This window comes from Ranitomeya variabilis, chromosome 4, assembly GCF_051348905.1.
Source record: "Ranitomeya variabilis isolate aRanVar5 chromosome 4, aRanVar5.hap1, whole genome shotgun sequence".
In the NCBI taxonomy this organism is placed as follows: Eukaryota; Metazoa; Chordata; class Amphibia; order Anura; family Dendrobatidae; genus Ranitomeya; species Ranitomeya variabilis.
Window position 1 is genome coordinate 642,713,302 of NC_135235.1, and position 17,504 is coordinate 642,730,805.

The 17,504-nt window shown below is 44.5% G+C and overlaps 1 protein-coding gene across 1 annotated transcript in view; it reads left to right on the forward strand.

Moving 5' to 3' along the window:
* The window catches only part of LOC143767038 (uncharacterized), a 39,211-nt gene extending 23,174 nt beyond the window's left edge, over nucleotides 1-16,037 (forward strand). Inside the window, exons 6-7 of the mRNA XM_077255059.1 lie at nucleotides 10,058-10,148; nucleotides 14,919-16,037. Of these exons, the coding sequence (XP_077111174.1) occupies nucleotides 10,058-10,148; nucleotides 14,919-15,652 (825 nt within the window). The 3' untranslated portion in view covers nucleotides 15,653-16,037. The remainder of the gene's footprint in view (nucleotides 1-10,057; nucleotides 10,149-14,918) is intronic.
* Nucleotides 16,038-17,504: the final 1,467 nt, after the last annotated feature.

The window sequence follows — 17,504 nt, forward strand, 5'->3', positions numbered from 1 at the left end:
TGGCCAAACCGAGCGAACTAATCAGACTTTGGAAACTTATTTGAGATGCTTTGTGTCTGCTGATCAGGATGATTGGGTGGCTTTCTTGCCATTAGCCGAGTTTGCCCTTAATAATCGGGCTAGTTCTGCTACCTTGGTTTCACCCTTCTTTTGTATCTCTGGTTTTCATCCTCGTTTTTCTTCAGGGCAGGTTGAGCCTTCTGATTGTCCTGGGGTGGACTCTGTGGTTGACAGGTTGCAGCAAATTTGGGCTCATGTTGTTGACAATTTGGTGTTGTCTCAGGAGGGGGCTCAGCGTTTTGCTAACCATCGTCGGTGTGTTGGTTTCCGGCTTCAGATTGGGGATTTGGTCTGGTTGTCTTCCCGTCATGTTCCTATGAAGGTTTCTTCCCCTAAGTTTAAGCCTCGGTTTATTCGCCCTTATAGGATTTCTGAGATTATCAATCCAGTGTCTTTTCGTTTGGCCCTTCCAGCCTCTTTTTCCATCCATAATGTTTTTCATAGATCTTTGTTGCGGAAATATGTGGTGCCCGTTGTTCCCTCTGTTGATCCTCCTGCCCCGGTGCTGATTGATGGGGAGTTGGAGTATGTGGTTGAGAAGATTTTGGATTCTCGTTTTTCATGGCGGAAGCTTCAGTATCTTGTCAAATGGAAGGGTTATGGCCAGGAGCATAATTCTTGGGTTGTTGCCTCCGATGTTCATGCTGATGATTTGTTCGTGCCTTTCATTTGGCTCGTCCGGATCGGCCTGGGGGCTCTGGTGAGGGTTCGGTGACCCCTCCTCAAGGGGGGGGTACTGTTGTGAATTCTGCTCTTGGGCTGCCTCCGGTGGTTGTAAGTGGTAATGCTGCTGTCTCTGGATCGCAGCATTTATCAGGTGTGTTAACTTTTTGTAATTCTGACTGGGCTATTTAGCCTTGCTTCACCCTTTAGTCAGTGCCAGTTGTCCATTGTTCCTGGAGGATTCACATCCCTGCCTGGTCTCTTCTGCTTTGCTGTTCATTTCTACCAAGATAAGTTCTGGCCTTGATTTTTTGCTGTCCACATGCTGTGGGCCTTATTGTTTAGTTCTTTTCCATGTTTTTGTCTAGTCCAGCTTGGTCTGTATAAGGATTTGTTTAGCCAAGCTGGTATCTCTGGAGATGCAGATATACCCTCCATATCTTTAGTTAGATGTGGAGATTTTGTATTTTCTGTGGTGGAGATTTTCTAGTGTTTTAATACTGACCGCATAGTACTCTGTCCTATCCTTTCTATTTAGCTAGAAGTGGCCTCCTTTGCTAAATTCTGATTTCAGTCTGTGTATGTCTTTTCCCTCTCCTCTCACAGTCAATATTTGTGGGGGGCTGTCTATCCTTTGGGGATTTTCTCTGAGGCAAGATAGTTTTCCCGTTTCCATCTCTAGGGGTAATTAGTAGGGTTGAGCGACTTTTGCTTTTTTAGGATCGAGTTGGGTTTTGTGAAACCCGACCTTCTCAAAAGTCGGATCGTGTGAAATCGGCCGATTCTACTGTAAAGTCGGGTTCCGGTCCCGGAATACGAAACCCAATGCAACGCAACTTCTCTCTCTCTCTCTCTTTCTCTCTCTCTCTCTCTCTCTCTCTCTCTCTCTCTCTCCCTCTCTCTCCCTCTCTCTCTCTCTCTCTCTCTCTCTCTCTCTCTCTCTCTCTCTCTTTCCCTCTCTCTCCCCCTCTCTCTCTCTCTCTCTCTCTCTCTCTCTCTCTCTCCCTCCCCCAAACGGTAATATGGCTCTATGACGCCGCAGAAACCGGGCCGGAACCTATGTCATCACGCTGCCCACAATTAATTGGCTGAAAAAATGGCGGGGAAGGCGTCATTCAAAACGCGACTTTGGCGCCAAGATCGCGTACCGCATGGCCGACCCCACGCTGGGATCGGGTCGGGTTTCATGAGACGCCGACTTTGCCAAAAGTCGGCGACTTATGAAAATGACCGATCCGTTTCACTCAACCCTAGTAATTAGTCCTCCGGCTGTGTCGAGATGTCTAGGGTGTGAAAGGTACATTCCACGGCTACTTCTAGTTGCGGTGTTAAGTTCAGGGTCTGCGGTCAGTACAGGTACCACCTTCTCCAGAGTACGTCCCATGCTGCTCTTAGGCCACCAGATTATAACACATGGCCCTTCAACAGGGAGCTTGCGCACTTGATTACTCGTCCCCTCATTTCATTCGATTTGCTAGGAAGGTTCTGAGGAAAAATGGTGACGACAAAGGAAGCGGTTTCCTTCGCTCCGCTCATTTTCAGCAAGTCAAACAGACGATGGTCTCTGAGCTCCTTCTTCACCCAAGGCCTTTCTCCCGGTTCAATGGTTATTGGTAACTACCAGTGCCAGTCTTCTCCCTATCATTGCTCTGGAGATCCGAACGGTTGTCCTACAACAGGTCCACTGCCTTCTGGCAGGTCACCCCATCTGAATTCAACTGGGTAATGCCACGGCGGTGCCATAAGTCAATCATCTAGCAGGTACCCACGGTCAGGCGCCATGACCGAGGTACCTCACATTCTCTGATGGGCCGAGATCTATCATTCGGTGATCTCGGCAGTATATATCCCAGGAGTACAACTCTGGACGGCAAACAAATTCAGCCGTCAGGGTTCCGCATCTAGTCAGTGGGAACTTCACCCTGAAGTCTTCCATCAGATCTGCCCTTACTGGAGCTCTCCAGTTGTAGATCGGATGGCATCCAGACTGAATGCCAATATACTCGAGTTCGTGGTTCGGCCTCGAGATCCAAGAGCCTTCGCACTGCATGCTCTGGTTTTTCCGTGGTACCAGTTTCCATAACTGCCCTTCCACTACTTCCGAAAGCCTTTCGGAAGCAGAAAGGGCCCCAGTGATCCTCCGAGATCCGCACTGACCATGTCAGTTTTTGTTGGCGGAGCTAGTATCTTTCCGCCTTATTGCATCAAAACTGCAAGTAGGGACTTTCTCTCAGGGAGTCTTCACACGTAGTTCTTCCCTATCGCATACTGTTAGATCATTGGAACCTTAATGGTCCTAGGAATCTTACTGTAGACTCCATTTCATCCGGGCAGACTTTACTATCAGGGAAGGTCGCCCTCTTTTCTCTGCGATATTCTCACACTGATGAGTCTTTGGAGCTAGCTGCTCTGTTTTTTTTTCAGATTTTTTTCCTTATTACCTTCAAGGCAAGGTTGCCCTCAGGCCATCCCCGTCCCTTGTTACCAAGGTGGTATTATATTACCACTGTTATGAGGGCATAGTTCTTCCCTCATCTCTTTAGGCACCAGTCCACAAAATGGAATGAGTTCCCCATATTCTGGACGAAGGGAGTGCTCTGAGTAGATACGTCTCCAGGACTGTGTCCTTCCGTGGGTTGGACGCTTGATTTGGGCTTCCTGACGGTAAGAGGAAGGCTTCCTGATGGTCACAGGAAGGGTTTAGCCGTTTCATCGGCCATGTTAGCCTAGTGGATTCGTTTCACCATCCAGGAGTCCAGCCTATCTCCCTGTCTATCGAGGGTTCTAGGCACCAGGCATTAGCAAGGCACGCCTGCAAGCTTGCGGATTCGTCCAATCCGCATGCATTCTTGAAGCACTATAATGACCACACTTTAACAGATGTGAGTCTGGGTAGGCGGACTCTGCAGGCCGCGGTGGCACACTTTTAAGTAGCGGTTACACAGAGCCTGATCTGATGTTGTCCCCACACAGGGACTGCTTTGGGACGTCCCACGGTCTGTGTCCCCCAATGAGGCGAAAGAAATAGGGATTTTTGTGTACTCACCGTAATATCCTTTTCTCCGAGCCAATCATTCGGGGACACAGCTCCCACCCTGGTATTAGCTTATGCTTGTTTTATAATCTGATATGCTATACTCTCATATATAATATGACAGGCTGTAAGATCAATCTGAAATGCTATACTCTCATATATAAAATGACATGCTGTAAGCTCATTTGTTGTTATTGATCTCCTACTGCTTTTGCACCGAACTGGTTAGCTGAGAGCCAGCAGGAGGGTGTATACTGCAGGGGAGGAGCTAACTTTCTGTGTATCACTTAGTGTCAGTCTCCTAGTGGCAGCAGTATACACCCACGGTCTGTGTCCCCCAATGATTGGCTCGGAGAAAAGGATTTTACGGTGAGTACACAAAAATCCCTATTTCTGTTAATGTTGATGGTTATGGCTTACAGCCAATGAAAACCAAAAAAGTAATTATCTCCGTAAATTAGAATACTTTGTGACACCATCTTGAAAAATGATTTTAAAATCTGAGATGATGGCCCACTGAAATGTACGTTCAGTAAATACATCAATACTTGGTTGGGGCTCCTTTTGCATAAGTTACTCCCCCAAAATTTTGAATGGCCTTTTCTTAATCCTGTGGCTGCGGTTATCTCGGTTGCTTGTGCACTTTTTTCGACCACACTTTTCCCTTCCACTCAGCTTTTTATTACCCCCTTCATAACTGGAGGTATATTTGTTTTTTGCTCCTCTTCTTCCCAGAGCCATAATTTTTTTATTTTTCTGTCAATATGACCATGCGAGGGCTTGTTTTTTTGCAGGACAAGTTGTACTTTTGAGTGACACTATTGATTTTAACATATCGTGTACTGGAAAACGGGAGGAAAAAATTCCAAGTGCAGTGTTTACTAAATACTAAGTGACCTGCCATTATGATTCTCCAGGTCATTACGAGTTCATAGACACCAAACATTTCTAGGTTCTTTTTTGTTTAAGTGGTGAAAAAAACTTTGGTAAAAAAAAGACTCAATTTTTCGAGACCTGTAGCATCTCTATTTTTCATAATCTGGGGCTGAGTGATGGCTAATAGTGATGAGCTCGGTTTTCCCGAGCACGTTCAGGTGATCTCCGAGTATTTATAGTGTTCGGAGATTAAGTTTTAATCGCGGCAGCTGAATGATTTACATCTATGAGCCTGGCTGAGAACATGTGGGGGTTGCCTGGTTGCTAGGGAATCTCCACATGTAATCAAGCTGGCTAATAGCTGTAAATCATTCAGCTGCCGCAATGAAAACTTAGTCTCCGAACACTAACAAATACTCGGAGATCACCCGAGCGTGCTTGGGAAAACCCGAGTAATGAGTATACTCGCTCATCACTAATGGCTAATTTTTTGCATGCCAAGCTGACGTTTTTATTGATACCTTTTTGGTGTAGCTACGATCTTTTGATCGCCTGTTATTGCATATTATTAAAATGCAGCAGTGACCGAAAAAACGTACCGTATTTTACGGATCATAAGACTCACTTTTTTCCCCAAAATTTTTGGGGAAAATGGGGGTGCGTCTTATAATTCGAATATACCTTACCTGCCACTGTGGAGCAAGGTCCCAGGGTCGCTGCTGGAGGAGGCAAGAGTGGAGCGTTGCTGCAGGCAGCAGGCTGGGATGAGGGGGTGTTCGGGTTTGTGACTCTGCAGGTGTTCAGTGGTGCGGGGCTCCGCCGACATTTTGTGAAAGCCTGGAGCCCCCGCACTTCCATGGTTTACTATCTGGTGAACTCCATGAAAATGACTGCTGGGGGCGGCGCGTATGCAGATAGAGATCTTGGCGCTGAGATCTCATCTCCCGAGATCTTGATGCTGAGATCTCCATCTGCGCATGCGCCACCCCAGGTAGCCATTTTCCCAGGGTCCACCGCATGGAAGTGCAGGGTCTATGGGCTTTCACAAAATGTCGAACCACCGAACACCCGTAGCGTCGTATATCCGAACACCCCAGTCTGGGGTCCGCAGCATCCCCCACTCCTTCCTCCGTCAGCAGCGACCCTGAGACCCCGCTTCACCGCAGCCCCCACCCTTGGTAAGCAATAAGGAGCATAAATTGTAAGAAGCACCACCGTTTTATTAAAAAAAAGTTTTGTTTCCTATTTTTCTCCTCAAAATTTGGGGTGCGTCTTATAAACCGCAACATACGGTAATTCTGACGTTTTGATTTTTTTTTCTTGTTATGCCGTTTAGCAATCAGGTTAATTCTTTCTTTATATCGATAGATCGAGCGATTCTGAACTCGGCGATGCCAAATATGTGTATATTTGTTTTTTTTTATTGTCTTATTTTGAATGGGGCGAAAGGGGGGTGATTTGAACTTTTATATTTTTAAAATGTAATATTTTTAAAAACTTTTTTTTTTACTTTTTGCATGCTTCGATAGTCTCTATGGGAGACTAGAATCTGCAGTTGTCTGATCGGCTATGCTACACACAGGCGATGATCAGATCTCCTGTGTGTAGCAGAAATGCTCACTTGCTATGAGCGTAGACCACCTGGCAGCTCTCATAGCAATCTATGACAAGCATAGAGGTCTGGTTGTCATGCCAACCCATCGGTGACCCGCGATCACGTGACGTGGTTACCGATGGGCGGGATTTCAGGCACACTTCCGGTAAACGCAAGTTACATGCTGCTGTCAGAGATTGGTTAATAGCCGCGGGTGGATTGCGATTCAAAACAGCTGACTTGTGCCGGGAAAGATGTGGGCTCAGCGCCGGAGCCCACATCAAAGGGAGGGATTCCGACGTGGGCGTATTATTACGCTCAACATTGGATAGGGGTTAATATGCTTGGATACAGTACTCTGAACAGCCAGCTTCTTTAGCAATGACCTTTTGTGGCTTACCCTCCTTGTGGAGCGTGTTAATGACTGCCTTCTGGACATCTGTCAAGTCAGCAGTCTTCCCCATGATTGTGGAGCCTACTGAAACAGACTAAGGCTTTAGTCACACATCAGTATTTTTGTCCAGTGTTTTCATACCAAAACCAGGAACTTCTCCAAAACACAGAGCAGGTATTAATCTTTCAATTATAGTTTTTCCCTGTAAGTTCCACTCCTGGTTTTGGCATACAAACACTGATGCAAAATACTGACCAAATACTGATGTGTGAATAAGCCCTAAGGAACCTTTTTAAACACAGGAAGCCTTTTCAGATGTTTTTTGTTAAGCATTCTAATTTACTGAGATTACCGTATATACTCGAGTATAAGCCGACCCGAGTATAAGCCGACCCCCCTAATTTTGCCACAAAAAACTGGGAAAACTTATTGACTCGAGTATAAGCCTAGGGTGGAAAATGCAGCAGCTACTGGTGAATTTCAAAAATAAAAATAGATGCTCCATACCGTTCATTATGGCCCCATAGCTGTGCCATATAGTGCTCTGCACCGTTCATAATTGCCCCATAGCTGTGCCATATAGTGCTCTGCACCATTATTGTCCCATAGCTGTGCCATATAGTGATCTGCACCATTATTGCCCCATAGCTGTGCCATATAGTGCTCTGCACCATTCATTATTGCCCCATAGCTGTGCCATATAGTGCTCTGCACCATTATTGCCCCATAGCTGTGCCATACAGTGCTCTGCACCATTATTGCCCCATAGCTGTGCCATATAGTGCTCTGCACCGTCCATTATTGCCCCATAGCTGTGCCATACAGTGCTCTGCACCATTATTGCCCCATAGCTGTGCCATACAGTGCTCTGCACCATTATTGCCCCATAGCTGTGCCATATAGTGCTCTGCACCATTATTGCCCCATAGCTGTGCCATATAGTGCTCTGCACCATTATTGCCCCATAGCTGTGCCATATAGTGCTCTGCATTGTCCATTATTGCCCCATAGCTGTGCCATATAGTGCTCTGCATTGTCCATTATTGCCCCATAGCTGTGCCATATAGTGCTCTGCACCATTATTGCCCCATAGCTGTGCCATATAGTGCTCTGCACCATTATTGCCCCATAGCTGTGCCATATAGTGCTCTGCATTGTCCATTATTGCCCCATAGCTGTGCCATATAGTGCTCTGCACCATTATTGCCCCATAGCTGTGCCATATAGTGCTCTGCACCATTATTGCCCCATAGCTGTGCCATATAGTGCTCTGCACCATTATTGCCCCATAGCTGTGCCATATAGTGCTCTGCACCATTATTGCCCCATAGCTGTGCCATATAGTGCTCTGCATTGTCCATTATTGCCCCATAGCTGTGCCATATAGTGCTCTGCATTGTCCATTATTGCCCCATAGCTGTGCCATATAGTGCTCTGCACCATTATTGCCCCATAGCTGTGCCATATAGTGCTCTGCACCATTATTGCCCCATAGCTGTGCCATACAGTGCTCTGCACCATTATTGCCCCATAGCTGTGCCATATAGTGCTCTGCACCATTATTGCCCCATACCTGTGCCATATAGTGCTCTGCATTGTCCATTATTGCCCCATAGCTGTGCCATATAGTGCTCTGCACCATTATTGCCCCATAGCTGTGCCATACAGTGCTCTGCACCATTATTGCCCCATAGCTGTGCCATACAGTGCTCTGCACCATTATTGCCCCATAGCTGTGCCATATAGTGCTCTGCACCATTATTGCCCCATAGCTGTGCCATATAGTGCTCTGCACCGTTCATTATTGCCCCATAGCTGTGCCATATAGTGCTCTGCATTGTCCATTATTGCCCCATAGCTGTGCCATATAGTGCTCTGCACCATTATTGCCCCATAGCTGTGCCATACAGTGCTCTGCACCATTATTTCCCCATAGCTGTGCCATATAGTGCTCTGCACCATTATTGCCCCATAGCTGTGCCATATAGTGCTCTGCACCATTATTGCCCCGTAGCTGTGCCATACAGTGCTCTGCACCATTATTTCCCCATAGCTGTGCCATATAGTGCTCTGCACCATTATTGCCCCATAGCTGTGCCATATAGTGCTCTGCACCATTATTGCCCCATAGCTGTGCCATATAGTGCTCTGCACCATTATTGCCCCGTAGCTGTGCCATACAGTGCTCTGCACCATTATTGCCCCATAGCTGTGCCATATAGTGCTCTGCACCGTCCATTATTGCCCCATAGCTGCTGCTGCAATAAAAATAATAAAACACATACTCACCTCTCTTGCTTGCAGCTCCTCGGCGCCATCTTCCCGGCGTCTCTCTCTCCGCACTGACTGATCAGGCAGAGGGCGGCGCGCACACTATATGCATCATCGCGCCCTCTGACCTGTACAGTCAGTGCGGAGAGAGAGACGCCGGGAAGATGGAGACAGCGCCCGGCGTGTGGAACGAGGACAGGTGAATATGAGATACTTACCTGCTCCCGGCGTCCCGCTCCTTCCCCCGGACAGCTGGTCTTCGGTGCCGCAGCCTCTTCCTCTATCAGCGGTCACCGGCACCGCTGATTAGAGAAATGAATTATGCGGCTCCGCCCCTATAGGAGGTGGAGCAGCCTATTCATTTCTCTAATGAGCGGTCCCACGTGACCGCTGAACAGGGGAAGAGGCTGCTGCACCCGGAGACCGTGGGATGGGCAGGGGGAGCGTCAGGATCGCCGGGACTAGGTAAGTATGCCTCGGGCGCCCTCTCCCCCTCACCCGCCGACCGTGACTCGAGTATAAGCCGAGGGGGCACTTTCAGCCCAAAAATTTGGGCTGAAAATCTCGGCTTATACTCGAGTATATACGGTACTTATGGGTTTTCATTGGCTGTAAGCCATAATCATCAACATTAACAAATAAACACTTGAATTCACTCTGTTGGTAATAACTCTACATAAAATATGAGTTTCACTTTTTGTATTGAAGAACTAAAATTAACTTTTTTGTGATTAGCATCTGTATGTATAGAAATATCAAAAGACTGACCTTCACTTCCAAACAGAAATCAGGTGTGTACAGATTCTTTCCTGTCTCCTGCGGAACGATAAACATTTACTGGAACTTGTGACCTAACAAATTTCTGGAATTCTGAAAGCCAAAGGAGGTCTAACCTTCTACTACGCGGGTGTCTCTAATAATGTGGCCATTCAGTGTATGTTTTGTACTTGGTGGAGATGACAGGATAAAGCTGATCATAGATATTAGACTGCTGGTTAGAGTTAGGAACCAACAGGTTGGATTTATACAGGAGAACTGCAGCTGTGGGATATCTACTGCTGTCATTGTGGTCATCATGTTAATTTATGATTTTTTTTTTCTGTTCTTCAAAATCATTTCATGCAACTTTTCCATCTGTCTGTGACTTTTACAATATTTGTTTCAGGCTGAAGATCTGACCTTTATTAATACTGCAGGGACATATGGGAGGGGAGATGAGTGGCTCAAAGTGGAGATATCTGCAGACAGCAATTCAGGTGAGTGGTGACCACTAAATGAAGAGAAGTCACAGACTGCTCAGTCACTGGCTGGTGCTGCCATTATGTATTGAATTTTCGTTAGGGATTCTTACACACAATATTACTGTGTGATTGGATTGGTACAAAAAAATTGATACATATGAAGTAAGGCTTTAAAGTGTCATATTAAAATGGGGGGGTCCAAACAAAAAAAAAAAAAAGCAGGGTTTTTTAGTAGACCATCATTTTCCCTACATCAGTTGACCGTAGGTTCAAGTCCCCTAAGTTGCGAACAAAATTCGCTGTAACTCCTGAAAAAATGGGAAAAAAACTATCAAAACATTAAATATTCTTTAAAATGGTATAAATTAAATGTCAGTTCCTATAGCTCTAGCGATAGAAAATAAATAAGTTATTGGTCTCAGAAAACTGAAACATGACCTATGTTTTCCCCAATTTTTCAGATTTTGTATTAAATTTCTTAAATATATAAAAAAAACTTTAAAAGTTGTAATCGTTTTGCCATGAAAATTCATGTTGTTGGTTAATTTTTGTCAGCACAATGAACTCTGTAAAAATTAACTCTCAAAATCAATGGCGGAATTCCATTTTTTTTTGCATTTTAACACAATTTTAATTATATTAACTGTTTTCAGTTTGTTGTATGGTTTAAATTAATAGTGTCATTCAAAATAAGAAATCATCCTTTAAGCCCTTTCTGACATCAGACGTACTATCCCGTCGAGGTGCCCTGGGCTCGTATGACCTTCGACGGGATAGTACTGTATGTCATATGCGATCAGCCACGCTCACGGGGGGAGCGCGGCCGGGTGTCAGCTGATCATCACAGCTGACATCTGGCACTATGTGCCAGGAGCGGTCCGGGACCGCTCCCGGCACTTTCACCCCCGGAACACTGCAATCAAACAAGATCGCAGTGTTTCGGTGGAATAGGGGAAGCATTGCGCAGCGAGGGGGCTCCCTGTGTGCTTCCCTGAGACCCTCAGAACAACGTGATGTGATCGCGTTGTTCTGAGGATCTCCTCCCTGCAGGCCCCCAGATCCAAGATGGCCGTGGGGGCCTTCCGGGTCCTGCAGGGAGGTGGCTTCCCGATGCCTGCTGAAAGCAGGCGACAGCAAGCCTTCGGCACTGACTGTCAGATCGCTGATCTGATACAGTGCTCTGCAAAGAGTCAGATCAGTGATCTGTCTTTATATAGTTATGTCCCACCCTGGGACAAAATAAAAAAGTGAAAAAAAAAATTACACTGTGTAAAAATATTTTTTACAAAATTCCTAAATAAAGAAAAATAAATATTATTCAAATAAATACATTTCTTTATGTAAATAAAAAAAACAAACAATAAAAGTACACATATTTAGTATCGCCGCATCTGTAACGACCCAACCTATAAAACTGTCCCCCTAGTTAACCCCTTCAGTGAACACCGTAAAAAAAGAGGCAAAAAACAACGCTTTATTATCATACCGCTGAACAAAAAGTGGAATAACACGCGATCAAAAAGACATACAGCATCAACAAAAAAATAAAAAAGTTAGCCCTCAGAATAAAGCGATGCAAAAATAATTATTTTTTATATGAAATAGTTTTTATTGTATAAAAGTGCCAAAACATAAAAAAATGATATAAATGAGGTATCGCTGTAATCGTACTGACCCGTAGAATAAAACTGCTTCATCAGTTTTACCAAACGCAGAACGGTATAAAACACCCCCCCACCCCAAAAAAAAAAAAAAGAAATTCATGAATTGCTGGTTTTTGTTCATTCTGCCTAACAAAAATCGGAATAAAAAGCGATCAAAAAATGTCATGTGCTCGAAAATGGTACCAATAAAAACATCAACTCGTCCCACAAAAAACAAGACCTCACATGACCGAAATATGGAAAAATTATAGCTCAGCTCTCAAAATGTGGTGACACAAAAACTATTTTTTGCAATGAAAAGCGTTTTTTAGTGTGTGACAGCTGCCAAACAAAAACCTGCTATAAATAGTAAATCTAACCCCCCTTTATCACCCCCTTAGTTAGGGAAAAATAATAAAATTTAAAAAATGTATTTCTTTCCATTTTCCCATTAGGGCTAGGGTTGGGGCTAAAGTTAGAGTTGGGGCTAGAATTGGGGTTAGGGTTTGGATTACGTTTACAGTTGGGTTAGGGGTGTGGTTAGGGTTATAGTTAGGGTTGGGATTAGGGTTAGAGGTGCGTTGGGATTAGGGTTAGGGGTGTGTTCGGGTTAGGGGTGTGGTTAGGGTTATGGTTAGGGTTCGGATTAGGGTTAGTGTGTTGGGGTTAGGGGTGTGTTGGGGTTAGGGCAGGGATTAGGGTTAGGGGTGTGTTGGGGTTAGGGTTGGAGTTAGAATTAGGAGGTTTCCACTGTTTAGGCACATCAGGGACTCTGCAAGCGCAACATGACGTCCAATCTCAATTCCATCCAATTTTGCGTTAAAAAGTAAAACGGTGCTCCTTCCTTTCCGAGCTCTGCCGTGCGCCCAAACAGTGGTTTAGCCCCACATATGGGGTATCAGCGTACTCGGGACAAATTGGACAACAAGTTTTGAGGTCCAATTTCTTCTGTTACCCTTGGGAAAATAAAAATTTGGGGGCTAAATAATCATTTTTGTGAGAAAAAAAAAAAGATTTTTTATTTTCACGGCTTTGCGTTATAAGTGAAATACTTGGGGGTTCAAAGTTCTCACAACACATCTAGATATGTTCCTTGGGGGGTCTAGTTTCCAATATGGGGACACTTGTGGGGGTTTCTACTGTTTAGGTACATCAGGGGCTCTGCAAACGCAACGTGACGCTCGGAGACTATTCCATCAAAGTCTGCATTCCTAAACGCCACTTCTTCCCTTCCGAGTCCCGACGTGTGCCCAAACAGTAGTTTTCTCCCACATATGGGGTATCAGCGTACTCAGGACAAATTGCACAACAACTTTTGGGGTCCAATTTCTCCAGATACCCTTGGGAAAATACAAAATTGGGGGCTAAAAGATCATTTTTGTGAAAAAACGGCTCTACATTATAAACTTCTCTGAAGCACTTAGGGGTTCAAAGTGCTCACCACGCATCTAGATAAGTTCCTTAGGGGGTCTACTTTCCAAAATGGTGTCACTTGTGGGGGTTTTCCACTGTTTATGCAAATCAGGGGCTCTCCAAACGCGACATGGCGTCCGATCTCAATTCCAGCCAATATTACATTGAAAAGTCAAACGGTGCTCCTTCCCTTCCGAGCTCTACCATTCACCGAAACAGTGGTTTACCCCCACATATGGGGTATCGGCGTACTCAGGAGAAATTGGACAACAACTTTTGGGGTCCAATTTCTCCTGTTACCCTTGGTAAAATAAAACAAATTGGATCTGAAGTAATTCTTTTGTGAAAAAAAGTTAAATGTTCATTTTTTTTTTTTAAACATTTCAAAAATTCCTGTGAAGCACCTTATGGGTTAATAAACTTCTTAAATGTGATTTTGAGCACCTTGAGGGGGGCAGTTTTTAGAATGGTGTCACTTCTTGGTATTTTCTATCATATAGACCCCTCAAAGTGACTTCAAATGTGATGTGGTCCCTAAAAATAAATTGGTGTTGTAAAAATGAGAAATCGCTGGTCAACTTTTAACCCTTATAACTCCCTAATAGTGATGAGCAAGTGTACTCGTTGCTCGGGTGGTCTCCGAGTATTTGTAACTGCTCGGAGATTAAGTTTTCTTCTCCTCAGCAGCATGATTTGCGGCTGCTGGACAGCTTGAACACATGTGGGGATTCCCTAGCAACCAGGCAACCCCCATATGTACTCAGGCTGGGTAGTAGCTGTAAAACATTCAGCTGCAGCGATGAAAACTAAATCTCCGAACACTAACAAATACTCGGAGACCACCCGAGTGTGCTAGGGAAAATCCGAGCAACGAGTATACTAGCTCCTCACTACTCCCTAACAACAAAAAAGTGTTGGTTCCAAAATTGTGCTGATGTAAAGTAGACATGTAGGAAATGTTACTTATTAAGTATTTTGTGTAAAATATCTGTGATTTAAGGGCATGAAAATTCAAAGTTGGAAAAATGTGAAATTTTCAAAATTTTCGCCAAATTTCCGTTTTTTTTCACAAATAAACGCAAGTAATATCAAAGAAATTTTACCACTATCATGAAGTACAATATGTCACGAGAAAACAATGTCAGAATCACCGGGATCTGTTGAAGCGTTCCAGAGTTATAACCTCATAAAGGGACAGTGGTCAGAATTCTAAAAATTGGCCTGGTCATTAATGTGCAAACCACCCTTGAGGTAAAGGGGTTAAAAATTACAAAGCTCCCAAATATGGCAATTGTAAGAAAAACGAAAATACAAATGAGAAAATTGTCACAAAAGGGTTATACAAGCAAGCATGCATAAAATACCGTAATGAACTTGTTTTTTGTGCTAGCATCGCATTATAAAAACCTTTCAAACATACAGTAGTGGATGAGTACAAGAAAGAGTGGTGAGCATATATGGGGGCTGTCATAGTTTGAGGAAACAAAATTACAAGTACGGTATGTGCAGTCACAGATTATCCCCATTTTCCCGCACTTGGCTTTTGTGTTTCCCATAGAATGATATGGTAAAGGGAATTATGTCATTCAAAGCTACAACTCATCCCGCAAAAAAAAAAAAGAAAACAACCCTCCAACCCTCCTATGTTGACAGGAAAGTAAAGAGTATATGAATTTGGCAGAAAAAAAAGAGAAAATTCAAAAACAATTGTTTTTGTTGTTCTTGGCAGATGACTGTTCCAGCAAATCAGATGCACGTCTGATCTTTTCAGATTTTTCAGCATTTGATAATAGTATTACACCAGATATACATGAAGAACATGACCGTGTCCCAGATACATCTCCAACCCAAGATCTACTATCTGAACCTTTTCAACAGCTCTTATCTTCTGATTCATCACAGATTGTTAAGCAAAACAAAAATGATGATGAACATCAAGTTGCTGAGACCAGAAATAATCCATTTTCCTGTTCAGAATGTGGTAAATATTTTACGCGAAAATCAAGTCTTGTTACACATTGGAAAATTCACACAGGGGAGAAACCATTTTCATGTCCAGAATGTGGGAAATGTTTTTCATCGAAATTAAGTCTTGTTAAACATCAGAGAACTCACACAGGTGAAAAGCCATTTTTATGTCAAGAATGTGGAAAATGTTTTACAGTCAAAAATCAACTTGTTATACATCAGATAACTCACACAGGCGAGAAGCCATTTTCGTGTTCTGTATGTAAAAAATGCTTTGCACACAGATCAAATCTTGTTGCACATATGAGAAGTCACACAGGGGAAAGGCCATATTCGTGTTCAGAATGTGGAAATTGCTATCTATACAAATCAAATCTTGTTACACATATGAGAAGTCACACAGGGGAGAAGCCTTTTTCATGTTCGGAATGTGGGCAATGTTTTACACGGAAGCCAAATTTTATTGCACATCAGAAAATTCACAAAGGGAAGTAGCCTTTCTATTTTTAAAACCATTTTATTGTCAAATCGTAGAAGAAAAAAAACATTGACAGCCTAAAAGAAAAAGGGAATGCTGTTTACAGCACTAACTGGTTAATAGTAAATGTATGGAACTACCAATGGGGGCAGGTTTGATGGCTGTGTGAGGAAGATGTATGGTGCTTGAGCTCCCTGGGATTTTCCTTGTATCCTGAGTTATTGCTTACTTAGAAGTCATGGACTAAAGGTACCTTCACACGAAACGACATCGCTAGCGATCCGTGATGTTGCAGCGTCCTCGCTAGCGATATCGTTTCGTTTGACACGCAGCAGCGATCAGGATCCTGCTGTGATGTCGCTGGTCGCTGAATAAAGTCCAGAACTTTATTTGGTCGTCCGATCGCCGTGTATCGTTGTGTTTGAAAGCAAAAGCAACGATACCAGCGATATTTTACACTGGTAACCAGGGTAAACATCGGGTTACCAAGCGCAGGGCCGCGCTTAGTAACCCGATGTTTACCCTGGTTACCAGCGTAAAAGTAAAAAAAACAAACAGTACATGCTCACCTGCGCGTCCCCCAGCGTCTGCTTCCTGACACTGACTGAGCGCCGGCCCTAAAGTGAAAGTGAAAGCACAGCGGTGACGTCACCGCTGTGCTGTTAGGGCCGGAGCTCAGTCAGTTTCAGGAAGCAGACGCTGGGGGACGCGCAGGTGAGCATGTACTGTTTGTTTTTTTTACTTTTACGCTGGTAACCAGGGTAAACATCGGGTTACTAAGCGCGGCCCTGCGCTTAGTAACCCGATGTTTACCCTGGTTACCCGGGGACCTCGGCATCGTTGGTCGCTGGAGAGCGGTCTGTGTGACAGCTCCCCAGCGATCAAACAGCGACGCTGCAGCGATCGGCATTGTTGTCGCTATCGCTGCAGCGTCGCTTCGTGTGAAGGTACCTTAACTCTTTCTGCAGCCAGTGGAGATACTGGTACTTATCAGTTACTAACTGTTGATGCCTATGTGATCTCCTTGGGTCTCTTCCTACTCTCTGCTGTGCTTGTTGAGTAGGATTGAGATAAAATCTATGGGACTGGATTTGTAGACTCTTAGGCTACGTTCACATTAGCGTTAAGCTAATGTGCGTCGGGTTTGCATCGGCGACGCATGCGTCATGCGCCCCCTATACTTAACATGGGGGACGCATGCGTTTTTTTTTGTTGCGTTGTGCCACACATGCGTCTTTTTTGCCGCAAGCGTCGGACCAAGAAAACGCAACAAGTTGCATTTTTCTTGCGTCCGATTTTCGGCAAAAACCGACGCATGCGTCGCAAAACGCAGCGTTTTTGCGTGCGTTTTGCCGCGTTTTTGCGTGCGTTGTGCGTTGCGTCGCCGACGCAGCGGCGCACAACGCTAGTGTGAACGTAGCCTTACTCTGTCACAGTGTTCCTGAGTAGTTTGCCCTTAATTTTGCTGCGCACTCATTTCCATTATCCTTCTTTTGGATTGTGTGATGGCTATTAGATGTGGGGAGCAGCGACCATGTGTTTTCTTTCTGGTGCTCCTGTATTGCTGATGGGAAGTGAGGTGCATTACTGCTCTAAGAGGAAGCCTAATCCTCCTCTCCACTGCAGAAACTTCTCTCTGGACTCTTAAAGTAGCAGACTACTGCCTTAACGCGTAGTGGTTTATTAAAAGGTTTGTTTACCACTAATCCATTGCAGTGTGCTCTATAGTCATAGCGCTCCTTAAAGTGACCATATACATATTTTCAAAAGAAAAACCGCTGGTATAGAAGTAAGGCTCACTGGCCTGTAATTTCCTGGCTCCATCTACTTTCCTTTTTTGAAGATAGGGACAATGTTTGCCCTTCCCTA